General features: G+C 30.9%; 1 protein-coding gene across 1 annotated transcript in view; it reads left to right on the forward strand.

The window, feature by feature from the left end:
* LOC143069374 (glypican-5-like) overlaps window positions 1-5042 on the forward strand; it is a 34517-nt gene extending 29475 nt beyond the window's left edge. Inside the window, exons 6-7 of the mRNA XM_076243970.1 lie at window positions 3153-3351; window positions 4750-5042. Of these exons, the coding sequence (XP_076100085.1) occupies window positions 3153-3351; window positions 4750-4865 (315 nt within the window). The 3' untranslated portion in view covers window positions 4866-5042. The remainder of the gene's footprint in view (window positions 1-3152; window positions 3352-4749) is intronic.
* Window positions 5043-14627: the final 9585 nt, after the last annotated feature.

The following is a 14627-nucleotide window of genomic DNA, read 5'->3' on the forward strand; positions in this document are numbered from 1 at the left end:
TTGAGGTTTGGTAACTAGGACACCAGGGAAAGATAACTGGATGGCTTTCAAAATGCACTTAATGTAACCCAATCATGTTTGAAAAAACCAACCCTCCTCTCACATAAGACAGCAGTGTAACAGAACAACATAAGAACAAACTATAAAATGAGTTGAAAAAAACATATATAACAATACACAGACCAGACATGGCAGGGTATTTGTTTATATCCTTAAAAAGAAAATAGACCATATTAGTTCTTATGTTGTACTGATACACCCAGGTTAAGGGAGGGTTGGGATCCCTCTAACATCTAGGTACAATGACCTATAGTTGTTGATTTCTGTGTCATTTGTTCTCTTGTGGAGAGAAAAATGTCTCATTGCCAAACATACCACATCTTTTCTTTTTTATGTATTCGTTGATTAAGAAAAGAAAAAAATGGCAATTTAAGTTATAGTCATCAATAAAAAGCCAATAATCTTCATCCGAAGTGTCAGAAAAGACAGTGGTTGTTTAACATTTCTGGAATATTTGGGATAATAGAAAATCAGTTTTGTCCTAATGTCATTCTAGCAAGTCTTCATGGGTTAAAATCGATCAGAAGCCTGGAGATGATTATATAATACTGATTAAAGAAAAATAACCAATTTAAACTTTTAAGCCATAATGTGCCTTGAAAATTACTTTTAAATTATATGCCCACAATAGAAATTGAACCAAAACATTGGCCTTAATGTCAGTGACCCTGTTTGATTGAGATTTGTAATATACTGATTCATGGATAAATAAATACCTATGTTTTGACTATTTTATTGTAAATCCTCTGATTGATATCAAAACAACTGATACAGATTAAAAAGATAAAATGCACATCTAGGTAATATATCTATAATGTAGTTTATACTACTGTTGTATATATATTGTTATGACATTTGAATGATGGAGGTTAAAAAATAAACTTGTCAGAACCATGGGATACAATATGGTTGGGATCTGTAGGCATTGCCATGGAAGATAACCCATGCTGACACTTCTAAAAAAAATTATTCAAGCTCCGTTTTTTCTTCTCTGAACTTCGATCTATTTCTGATAACTGACAGTATTGCCTGATTGAAATCAAGTTTAAACGTTGCAAATGGTTTTTATGGAAAACAGATTGATTTTGTTTATAAATATCAATCACTACACTTTATTATTTTTTCAGTTACAATATTGTTATGGAAATCATCTTTCATTAGAAAATCATTGTGAAATTCAATATTCCAGTTAATGTTTAGAAATTATTTATCGGTCCCGGGTGAAGTATTAAAGAAAACATGGTAAACTAAAGTCTTCAGTATGAAATAGTATTTCCTCTTGAGTATTTAAACTAAAACCAATGAATGATCAAAATGGGATGAAAGTTTTATGGATTCTTTGTTGTCAGTGCATAATGTTGACAGACCAGTTGGTTTATTACAATTGATTGCACACAATTTTAAATAACAAATTTCAATATTTGCAGACGTCAACGGTTGAATTGACTGTGTGCAAATTAATTAATAATTACTTGTTCTATTGAATTTGAAAAAGAATTTTATGAAGTATAAGAATTTATGATAGATGTCAAAAAGTTCAGATATAATACAGTTTATCTTTTCAATTTAATTCATATTTAATTATGAATTTTAAGCAAACAACAGTTAATCATTCATATCTAATTAGCATAACCATCAAAATCTGCAGCTGTTCCATATGCTCAGACAAAACAACAGATTTTTAATGGAGCACCAAAAATTCCAGAATTTTCTAATCAGAATATGGATTTCAAATGAATTTCATATTATCCTCTTGTGATGTTACATTTGTGCAAAAAATTAGTTATCAAAAATCAAAGTAACTATGGGAGATTAATTATAAGAAAACATGCAGGTTGTGGTGCAGTTTTGCAGATAAATGAGTTTTCCAAAAGTATAATTAGGCGTTGCTAGACAAATTTGACTTAAAGTATTGATTTTTTTTTTTTTAAATTTCTTTTGGATTGATTTGTCCTCAAATTTGACTAGGTAAACATTTTGTTTTTCAGTTTGTCTTCTGTGTGGAAGACAGCTGTTTCATTGAGATAAAGAAATATAATTACTTGTCTTTCCCTTTGCTCTTGGTTTTCTGTATTTTCGGTGTGTTGCTGTAAGGATTTGGTGTGTTGTATACAAAAAAAAAAAAACAAGTGAAACTGCGAGCTACTGCTCACTGATGATACCCCCGCCGCAAGTGGATAATATTAATAGTGTAAAAATATGCAAGTGTTCGGTAAACAGGAAGTTGTCGAGTGATGAATCTGAAAACGCATCACACAGTATAGCTGACTTATAAAAATCCTGAAACCAAATTTCAGAAATCCTTGTATTGTAGTTCCTGAGAAAAATATGACGAAAATTTTTAACTTGGTTATCATGTGTAAAATCATACAAGTGTTCGGTAAACAGGAAGTTGTCGAGTGATGAATCTGAAAACGCATCACACGGTATAGCTGACTTATATAAATCCTGAAACCAAATTTCAGAAATCCTTGTATTGTAGTTCCTGAGAAAAATGTGACGAAAATTTTCAACTTGGCTATCATGTGTAAAATCATACAAGTGTTCCGTAAACAGGAAGTTGTCGAGTGATGAATCTGAAAACGCATCACACGGTATAGCTGACTTATATAAATCCTGAAACCAAATTTCAGAAATCCTTGTATTGTAGTTCCTGAGAAAAATGTGACGAAAATTTTCAATTTGGCTGTCATGTGTAAAATCAGACAAGTGTTCGATAAACAGGAAGTTGTCAAGTGATGAATCTGAAAACGCATCACACGGTATGGCTGACATATATAAATGTTGATACCAAATTACAGAAAGGGTGGATGTGTAGTTCCTGAGAAAAATGTGACGAAAGTTTCATGGGACGGACTGACTGACGGACTGATGGACGGACGGACGGACTGACGGACGGACTGACAGACAGAGGTAAAACAGTATACCCCCCCTTTTTTAAAGCGGGGGTATAAAAAAAAAAATTTCCTTCAGTACTTTCAGATGAACAAATTTGAATAGATAAACATTTTTAGTTTTAGTACAACTTGACTCACAAAATACTTTTCTTAAGTTGTTTACAAATTTGAATATTTTTATTTATTTATTTGCAGACGTTAGATACAGAACATCAAGAATACTCAATGATGTCAGATTCTTCAATTTTCAAGTATGGTAGCGGTGATGGAGGTATAAATGATGGTGGAGGCATCGTTCTAGAGACAGATGATGAGGATTTGAATGGATCGGGAAGTGGGAGTGGGGATGGAAGTGGTCAAACACCGAGCCCAATTGATGTCACCCTTGCACCAAGTAAGACAAGTTTAGAGCTGTTTAGAATTACATATCCTGTTAAAGTACATTTTAGTGTTGTTTCAAATTTTTATGGTTATGGACAAATCTGTGGTTTAGGGATTTGTGAATTGCCTGGCAGTTATAGACTTTGATCATTGTAAATCAATATAGAGATGTGTATACTAAACTTGGATATAAAATTTGGGGTTTATTATAGCTGTGAAATAACAAAAAAAAGTGTTTGCCTTCAATCTTCACTACGAATATTGTACATATAGCAATGCATTTCTAAATGCAGTAACTTAGTTGAAAACCTGATTCAGTTCAAGTTCATTCTCACTTGCTTCAAAACTTTGGAGCTTACTTTATACAAAGTCTTATCTTTTTTGTTAATTTGACATAATTCTACTCTCGGCTACACCTTAATTCTACTGATAACGTCTAGGGTGGAAATGCAACTACCCACCACTGGGAAAAAACATCAAATATCAAATGAAAAAGTGTCATACAGTTTCTGTATTTTCCCTCTCACAGACAAGAACAAGAATTAGATAATTTCACAGTTGCTATACAAATATCATGCAGGCATAGAGATGTTTAATGTTTGTTTCGAAGCATGTTAGATCTTCTGTTTAATCAATGACAATTTACTTGTTATTCATTCTGTATCATATGTGATGTTTCATGTGTAAAACATGGCTTTGAAAAAAAAGATAAATTATTGGTTTCCCGCTAATTCTAAATAAACCAGCACTTTTTTTTCTTTTCCTTTTTTTGAGAACACATCAGGACAACAAACAAAAAACAAGCAAACAACCTTCATTTAATCATAACATATGTTTGAAGTTGATCATTTTTATGTATAATTAGGTGTAATTACCAGAACATGGTTTTATTACTATGAGACATGTAATGCCAGCGAGTGTTCTATTTACAGTTTATTAACAATTAATAATTCGTCAGTCTCAATATCTGTAAACTTAGCTAAAGGAAGTATTAATTAGGAATTTTTATATAAATAGTTGTATTTGGGGAAAGGGTAGGGGTCACATGGAGAGAAGTTTTTCTTAAAATTGTAACTTAAGAAATCATTAAAGATTTATGCATAATAATATTAAATTTAAGTTGATGCAAAATATTTACAATAAAATCTGTCTTTAAATAGTCATCAAAATTTTGGATTTGAAAGGTGTTCTATTTTCACAGTTTTAAAGAAGAAAGAATATTCTCGTAGACAAATTTTGTGTTAACATAGGTTAAATGATTCAAGAATATTCACAATTTGTCCTTATATCATTGTAGAAAAAAATCCCATTTACATAAGGTTGATGTAGATAGGATTCATTGTTCTTAATCTTTAGTTGACAAAGTAATAAATTCAACTAGATTTTTAATGGATGTTGTCTTTATTTGTAGCCAAAAGCTTCAACAAACCTCCAAATAGAAATCAACGGCCTGAAAGTTCTGCCAGTTCAGTTTCTGTTTCCATGGTGATGGCTATTCTGACAGTTATAACAACATTGATATTATGACAGACGGCAGTTGACTGAAGAGTAAAGAACGGAGTGAGAAACTCGGAATAAAACTTCTATCATGTGATATTTGCAATTTTGTTAACTTTATGTATTATTGTAATGTATATGTGCCTTTATACATAACTAATATTAGCAGCATTCTTATAAGTATTTAAAAAAAAGCTTCTTGTCACACTGTCTTTATATTAACAACATTCTTTGGAAGAAAAATAAAACTGTGTTTTCATGACTAATTTGAAACACTTGCGGTTCAAAAGTATGGTTGACTTATCAGTAGTTGATGAATTTGATATAAATAATAAGAACATGCATAGATCAAAACTTCAATACATGAGAAACCAGATATATGGCCTTGAACCTTGAACAAGGTCCACTCATTTACAAACAGTGGTTGTTAATAATGTAAAAAAAAATGTGACAGTTGCTTTTAATCATAAACATACATAGTTATACATAATAGACAGAAACTATTTAATACATAAAAATAATGTGTGTGACTGTAGACAAATCTGTGTGTAGTTTGGAACAAGATTGCATTTAAGAGTCTAAAGCATTGTGGGTAAAAATTGTCAAAAGCATTAACCAAAACTACTGGTGAGGGAAAATCCCAGATAGTGAATATTAAGCCATCAATCCACTCCTATTCTGGTGTTTGAACAACAAAGTTACTCATAGAGCTTTAGATGCTAAAAATGTAAATTGCATTATATCATAACTTCTAATTGTTTAAAATTAAGAAAAGAATGAATGGCAGGGACCTGCTGCCTTATGTTATTCTTGATACATAATTTGAATAGCATAGATATGAAAAATTGACTGCTTCATCAGATAGTTCATAAATTTGATACATTGAATAATTGAAATTAATGGATTTGATAACACATTTCATTTTTTGTTCAGAAAATATACAGGATAAATCCTTGCATGTTTTTTTAGTCTACTGTTGATAAAATTTTATGTTGCCAAACTTTTTTGCGTCTGAATTTAGCCGTTGGGTGTTTGATTATGCATTCATTAGTCAAGTCTTTCTACCAGTTTATGCATATTTAATGGGCAACATTAAGTTACAACACATTGAATCAGATGTTCATTGCTGTATAATCCAATACATTGTACTTGGAAACATATTCATGTTAGATTAGTAAATAATGCTTTTCCTAGTTGTTATTTTTTCATTATTGTCATTATCAAAAGGTATAATCTCAAGTCTTTCAGAATTGTATGTATATTTTGCTGATGTATTTTTTAGCTCACTGGCCAAAGGTCAATCATAGTTTTTGCATTGCTTTGCTTTTATCCTTTATCTGCGTCATAAGTAGTTGCTCAGTGTTAATAATCTAAGGACTTGTATATTTTAAGACTAAACTGATAAACCAATTTGCTCAATGTAATTCTTTTCAGAAAATTTCTGCTACTTTTGTAGCATGTTATTTAATTTGTTTAATAAAATAAACTGTTTTATTATCTGATGCATTCTGGGTAATATGTTCAAAAAGATACACTGAAACATTGTGATTTTTAAACTGAATAAATTTTCTCATTGGAGTAAACTAAAAAAGTTAAATTTCTTAAAACCAAATTTGGGATAGACATAGCCCTTCAATATTATGGGTTTGCCAAGTTCAATGAAAGTGTATCATGAAAAATGAATTGTTTATTTGCAACACTTTAGAGATGAATCTTTTTTTCTCTTCAAATCAGTTTTACAGATTATTTAATTCTAACATTCCTATATGCAATTCATTAACACACATTCTTAACCAAAAACAAAAATTAAGTTTCATGTAGGTCATGAGTGAACAGACATACTTCTTTGCTTAAGCTTTAGCTCTATTTTGCTTTATTATATTTGTTTTAAGTCATTGTACATATATATTTAAATGAAAGCTGCAAGCTTATTAACATGGAAAGTTCAGTTGTCACTTGTTAACAAAGTCAGAACAGTGAAGGAATGTATGAGAAAAATGTCTAAACTTGTGATATCCTTTGTTATGTATATACTTATTGATATGTATCTAACCAAATCAGATAAATCTTTAGCTTCTCAGGGCTGTCTGTGTTTGCTCAAAAACACTCATTGTGCTTTTTAGTCCTGATTTTAATAATCAAGGTTTGGGTTTTTGTTTTATTTTCAGTTGATCAGTATAATTTCTTATGAAATCTCTAAACAAAAGAGAGGTACTCTCTGCCTTAAATAAAAAAAAAAATAGTCTGAGAAGCTAAAGAATTACTCTGTATGACCTCTCCGATTTTATTTTGCATCATGTTAAAATTTTAACCAAGCATTATAGACCATTTATCATATATGTAGTAGAATATCCATCCTTGAGGTGTTGCCCTTTTAAGATAGTTATATAGGGGAGATAATACATTATCAAAGACACTAAGGGAGATAACTGAATAATCCCCCCCCCCCCCCCCATCATTACTGCATTTATATTTGCTACTATCATATTATATTAGTTCTTCTCCCTATCATGTGTACATTTATGAAGCTTTTCTAGTTGCATCCAAATGCTTAGTGGCATTAATTTCAATGACCACACATAGTCTCAGTTACAGTGGTGCAATTTTTCAATTAAACAAAAAAAATATATATAAATTTTGCGATATGGTACATATTTTTTATGGGTAGTGATTAAGAGCATTTTCAATTTCTGAAATTTTGTATTTTTAGTAACATATTTACCTCATCATGAATTGCTAAAATTTGAAGTAATTTAATGATCTCAAATTTAAATTACCTTGACCACTGCCTTTTTTGTTTCTCTCATTTTAACTTCAAACAGGGATATAAGTTAAGTATAATACAAATTAATCTTATTCACTTGCTAATGTTTTTACAGGTCTTTACAAAAAAGTGATTTTAAGAAATATTGTTTTAATTTTAACTTTAACGTTTTAAATATGATTTGCATTTTGATAGCTTGCATTTATAAAGTAAAACAGTATTTACATAATCAGGAGAAAAAAGCATTATTATCTTAGTTTTCATTAGATTTTTTGACAATGATATTTTTTATTATTCATCAGGAAGGAAGGAAGGAAGGAAGGGGGAATTATCTCAAGATAGATCATGATTTGACCTGAAGGTGTCTTTTGGTTTTATGATGATGCTATGTTGCTTTCTGATTGATGTAAACCTACCATCTTTTTGTTCATATATATATATATATGAGAATGTGTGCTAGAATAACCGACACATCTCATCTTCTTAAAGCAACTTTCAATTGATATTTACTGGTATTGTGGTGCTTCAAAATATGCATGATCAGGCCTTTTGGTCACAAAACTTTAGAGCATGAATTATGTACCTACGCTCAGAAATCAACCAATCAAAATTCTGGATTTGGTATTTAGATCACAAATTTTGTATTTCCAGTACTGAGTAAAGTTTTATGACCTAGACCCCTGATGCATCATTTGTTTGTCTCTATTTTCCTTGTATCATATTAGAATTCGAAGTTTTATCCATGTATGTATATCATTGTTTATTATGTTATTGTTGTTGTAGATGTATAGGCTATTTTAGACTTATATAAGAGCTCAAAGCTCAAAAGAATATTTCTGTTACATTAAAAACATGTATATTTCGTTCAAATCAATGCTGTTGAATTATACATTTTAACTTTGAGCAGCTAATAATTTTAGTCTTAAATATATCTCGTTTGAAACACCTTCAATTGTGATCATTTTGTCAATAATGAAATAAACTAAGCATACTTTTATTGTAATGCATTATTTTTAACATTTTAACTGAATCACTGTTATGTATTCAATAAATCATAACTTTTATGCTTTTAATGTAACAGAAATTTTACTCCCATGTAAAAATCACCATGTAAATTCAATGAAAATTTGAGAATCAATCATGAAAATAATTGACGCAATGATTTTGTCTGATCAGGTTTTTTTAACATGCACTATCTTGATGAAAAACATATTGGGCGAGTTGTCTCCCATACATTTCTTAATGCAATATTTACCAAAAGCATTTTTTTTCTTTCCTTTATTTTCATAAAAGAAATGTTGGTGATGAAATCTCTGTTTTACTTTGATTTTAACAATTTTACATGGGACATTTTCTTTTCTTTTTTTTTTTATTGTACATGTATCAAATACATATGTAATAAGAGTTTCTGTGATTAATTGTGATATTCTGTCAAAAGAGGGGATACAAAGTTTACAATATGAACATAATTAAAAATGGAGGAATGGACATAGTTTTTATTTTGTAAAGTTGGGCTGACATGTACCCTACAACTCCTTTTATTCAGACTCTTAGAAATCCATGATTTACGAAATCACAGTCAAAACAGAGTATTATTGAACTGCAGGTAATCTTTGAAAATCTAAAATAGTGCCAATGTGGCTGCTATTAAAGTTGTTGTTTTTATCAGAAATCCAAATTATTTGAAGTGTGTATAGTGCTTGTATGAAAAGTAAGAGGAAAAAAACTGTTTATAGAAAACTGTTCATAGTTTCATTTTATTTTTTGTAAATTTTATCCTTTATTAAAAAAATAAAAAAGGCTTTTTGTTTGCATTACTACTTGCACTGTATTATCTGTATTGTTTCATAGTAAAAGAAATATTTAATTCGAATTAGACAAAAGAAAGAATAATTTAAAAAAAACAATGAATCAATAAGATAAATAGATTAAAGTTATAATGAATAATTTATGAGGATAGGTCCATTCCATCATTTTTATTCTGGCAAGTCAACCGTTTGACCAGAAAACTTAATATTGTTATTGTTATTTTATTGTATGACGATGTTGAGAATTATAACCAATATTTTTGTGTTTATCATCCATCACATTTTAATAAGACTATTTTTATTACTGAAAGTACTACTTTAAAATGATTATTTGCATTAAATTTTAAAGCTATCTTGTTACTTTATTGTTTTATTGCCTTTGGGTTCCTGGAGGAGAACTTGATTTGCAATTTTACAACCAATAGGATACATGTGTCAACCAATTTTATGGTCAGTGGTTAATTATACCCCACGCAACGAAGTTGCGGAGGGTATAATGTTTTTGACCCGTCCGTCCGTCAGTCCGTCCGTCAGTCAGTCCGTCCGTCAGTCAGTCCGTCCGTCCGTCCGTCCGTCAGTCCTGTTTCTTGTCATCGCAACTCCTCTCAAACCACACAACAGAATTTCACGAAACCTTTTCAGATAATAAGGACATAGAACGAAATTCATAACAGTGTGGTCGACAGTAAAACGTTTATTTGTAATTGTACTGAAAAGTTTACCTTTAACTTGTTTGTCGTGGGTGATGATTTTATGCTCACTCAGTCTATCGGAGACCTTCACGTGGGGATTTAAATAATCATTTGTTACACATTTTGATACATAAAATGAAACTTTCTTTTCACATATCATTTAAGGAATTTATTTTAAATAATTGTTATACCATCACTTACAACAGTTTCACTTTTAAGAATATTAATGTCCAGAGCTGATATCAATAAATAATAATAATAAAAAAAAAGTTTATTCATGGTAAAAAAAACAAAAAAAACTTTTAAGTTAATAGGGACCCGCGTTATTTCAGAAAATATCTTATTGATTAAGAGAACAAAAACTTCTACGTTGTGATCATTTAAGAGTGGCCTTCTATTTATTCAATGCTAACCATGTGGGCTTTGTTTTTTTTTTATATACCATAAATCGATTCGTTCATTCAGATATTTGTCAGTTTGCCTTGGCTCTTCAAGTCCAACACACAACTTCTCACGAAATTGGTATTTTTCTTACAAAAATTACATCCATGTGATGTATTCTTTTCATGGAGAATGAATGTTGCACTTTATTTTATTTGTTATCGTTTTTTTTTTTTTGTGTGTATCATTGACGTATAAGACAACCTGAATCTTCTTTATTCAAATTTAAGGCATACGAGATGGCAATTATGACACAAAATAACTAAATTAAACTTACAGCAGAAGAAAGATAAAGAACATCGCTTTTATAGTCTTCTAAATATCGAAGACGCGTGGTCTTTTTTAAAAATGAAGTAAATTTATAAAGGAAACAACAAACAAAATAGTTCGAATATTTATATTGGAAAAAGTAACGGTGTGTAAATCATAACAATTATTTTATTTCAATGAAAATCAAACTGTTGAATTTTTTCCGCTGCGAGCAAATTTTTAATTTTGGTCGCATTTTGAAAATCAATAAATCTTGTATTCTTGTTGGAAGCTGCACTGTGTAGTTTATACCCGTTTTTTTCAATGCCACACAAATCCAACACAGACAAAAAAAATGGTAGGTTCAAGAAATAATTGATGCAAACTATACTTTATTGTAGTTTTAACATGGGTAGGCATTATATTCGTGATTATTTTTGCCCGAGCGATATCGAAAAACTATTATAAAAAGTGTCCTAAAAATGTACGTCATACTTATTTCCTAAACAAATAAATAAACATTAATTAACATACAACACTACCAAAGGCCAGAGACTCCTGACTTGTATGATTTTGTAAAAAAATGCATCTTTTTAAAACAGTCGAAAACAAAATTGTCTGTCCAATGGAAAAGTCGAAGCCCAAAAAAGATGAACAGTGCATTATAGAAACATAGAAGCTGGTTGCAAAAGTTGACGACAAGATCTATTTTATAACTTGAGTATGGCCTAATACTATTAACCTGAAATAAATATATTTATAGCAATTCCCTTGACGAAAGATCTACATGTTGCCTTGGGCTTTTTTTTTCTTTTTTTTTTTGCTCTTTGGTTGGGTTTTTGTCTCAATGACAATTCAATTTTCATTCTTATCATAGATATAACTGCATGTTAAAATAAGAATATGAAGTGTGATATGCAATCAGACACATTCTTTCCAGGGACCAACAGGCGTTATCAAGCTATAGGTCCCCGTTTGGCCTTCGACCATTAGCAAAATACACACTTTATAGAATGAAAGCTCCAAGAGGTCTTGGGATGAAAAAAACAAACATAAAAGATGAGCGAGAAAAAAAAATAGGGATACCGCATGGAAATTGGAAAATGGTCCGCAACATTAATTTAGTCAACTCACTTAGTTGAAATTAAAGACCTGGCGAATTTTAGCCTTTTGCAATGGATGTGATGTATGTTTAAAAAAAAATCATGGTTTGTTTGGACATTTTTATAAATCAAGTCTTGTTTTTAAATTATTTGCAAGTAAGTTTTAAGTTATTTACTTTAATGTACTACTGCAACAGTTTGTCATCGCAACTCCTCTCAAACCACACAACAGAATTTCACGAAACCTTTTCAGATAATAAGGACATACTATGTAGTTGTGCATATCGACGGAAAATTGCGATTCAATTTTTTTTCTAGGAGTTACGCCCCTTTGAACTTATTTACTTTAATGTACTACTGCAACAGTTTGTCATCGCAACTCCTCTCAAACCACACAACAGAATTTCATGAAACTTTGTAGATAATAAGGACATACTATGTAGATGTGCATATCAACAGGAAATTACGGTTCAATTTTTTTTCTAGGAGTTATGCCCCTTTGAACTTATTTGCTTCAATGTACTTCTGCAACAGTTTGTCATCTCAACTCCTCTGAAAACACACAACAGAATTTCATGAAATTTTGTAGATAATAAGGACATACTATGTATATTGACAGGAAAGTATTATTCAATATTTTTCCTTATACAATTTTTTTTTCTTATACTTATTTAATTTCTCCAATGACAATGTGGGGACGTGGGGTATGTGAGCGTGCTCACTAAGGTTCTTTAATTCTAATTGTAGAAATTTTAAGTTATTTGAAACCAAGTTTGAACAAGTTACTGAGCAATATTGATTTAGATATTTGCTAATTTGACTGAATGATGATAAAATTAAGAATTGAAATGGAGAATATGTTAAAGAAACAACAACCTGACCAAATAGCAGGAAACAGCCGAGGTCTTCAATGGGTCTTCAACACAGAAAGAAAATCCTGCACCGGGAATTTCTCGCTACATTGAAGACCTGTTGGTGACCTTCTGCTGTTGTTTTTTTTTTTCTATGGTCGGGTTGTTGTCTCTTTGGCACATTCCCCATTTCCATTCTCAATTTTACCCTATATCAGGCTTCAGCTGTCCCCAAAATAAAAATGTGTACTCGTTCAAACCATACAAGACTAACAAAGTCCAGAAGCGCCCTATGTGTAAGAGATCTCAACCCTCATCCCAAACCTCTAGCCAATGTAGAATAAATAAAATGCTTTGCTGAGCGCAGTTTGATATGATTGCAGAGTTTGAACCCTGAACAGTTTTGGCAAGTTTGGACACCATGATCAAGCTTGATACGGTCTTAATGTGTTCCAAGATTTTAAAAATCTTATTGCAGAATACTGTGCAATTAAAGATTTCTTCTTGAAACTATTCTGAAGACGACAACATCATAGCATTATGATACAAACCCCCAAAAATGTTTTCTGTCGTATAACAAACACACAACGTGATCATGTATATAATTTTGGTTTGTAAAACTTAAACTTGTGTGCATGTAACAATTAATTTATATGTAGACATGGCTTTATGGTGGCATCAAGTTGGTGTACCTGGTGATAACCAGTGTCCTCAGGTATGAAAATTTGCAATTGCACTACTACTACTGCAGTGTTTAACAACCTTTATTGGGTCTTAAGTCCACACACAGTCCAGCTGCAAATCCTTGTCATTAAAGCTTTAACACACATGTCATATGAGGTTTGAACAAAAAAACAACATCTGATACAAATGATACATAACTTACTTATTGAACCTAACAGATAAACTTTAAAAAACTATGTAATGGGATATGGAACATATGAGGTATATTTTTATTGGAGATTTTTCTGGTTAAAGTCAATAAAGAAAGATAATTCAATTTTAATATTGTTTTATTAATTTCATATTTAATATGAAGACACATAGAAAGTATGAATTATATTCAAAGGTCAGGACATTTATTATAGGTAACTCTTGTCTGGTATATCTCTGAAATTTAATGAAATGTTGCAGACACCTCCTCCAAATATGTATTAGAGTCCCGAGTTAACCAGTGATTTCTTGAATTTAACATGTTGGAAAAGCAGAAATTCCCAATCGTGCAAACCTTTGGATCAAATCCGTTACCTGAAGAAACTGGAAAGTTTAATTTACCTCCAATCTTTATATGTGGCTATAATGCATTCAGTTTGTCTGTCTGTCTGTCTGTCCGTTCATCCAAGAAAAATATCATCCAACTATTCTTAGCCACTACTGAACATAATGAATTTAATTTGGTATAACAGCTTGACAGTGATGTGTGTGATCACTTTACGGATCTGTTGGACACCTACATCCTGATGCAGAAATTACATTTAAGCTTACATATTAATATTGGTGGCTTTGCTTTTGAATAGAATATGGAAGTAGGTTCTTAAAATTGAAGACTTAGTCTTTTAAATAGGACAATAGTCTTAATTCCACACATGAAGAGCATGAAAAATAAATTTCTTAGTGTGCTAATGACCTAGCTTTCCCCCTAATGGAATTTTCTCACCAAGGTAACTGGCACATAGTGAACTTATAATATGGGGGAGGTGGCAAAAAACCTACATGGAAAAGTGTAAATGGTTATACAACTCTTAACCAAATATCATGGATTTTCCAAATATAGAGGTCCTATTGCTTAAAGTACCAGAGAAACAATCAAACCACAAAATCGCAACATTGACCAATGAGCCATGAAACTGAGATCAATGTCATATAAATCCGCTGGACAAACAT

This window comes from Mytilus galloprovincialis, chromosome 3, assembly GCF_965363235.1.
Source record: "Mytilus galloprovincialis chromosome 3, xbMytGall1.hap1.1, whole genome shotgun sequence".
In the NCBI taxonomy this organism is placed as follows: domain Eukaryota; kingdom Metazoa; phylum Mollusca; class Bivalvia; order Mytilida; family Mytilidae; genus Mytilus; species Mytilus galloprovincialis.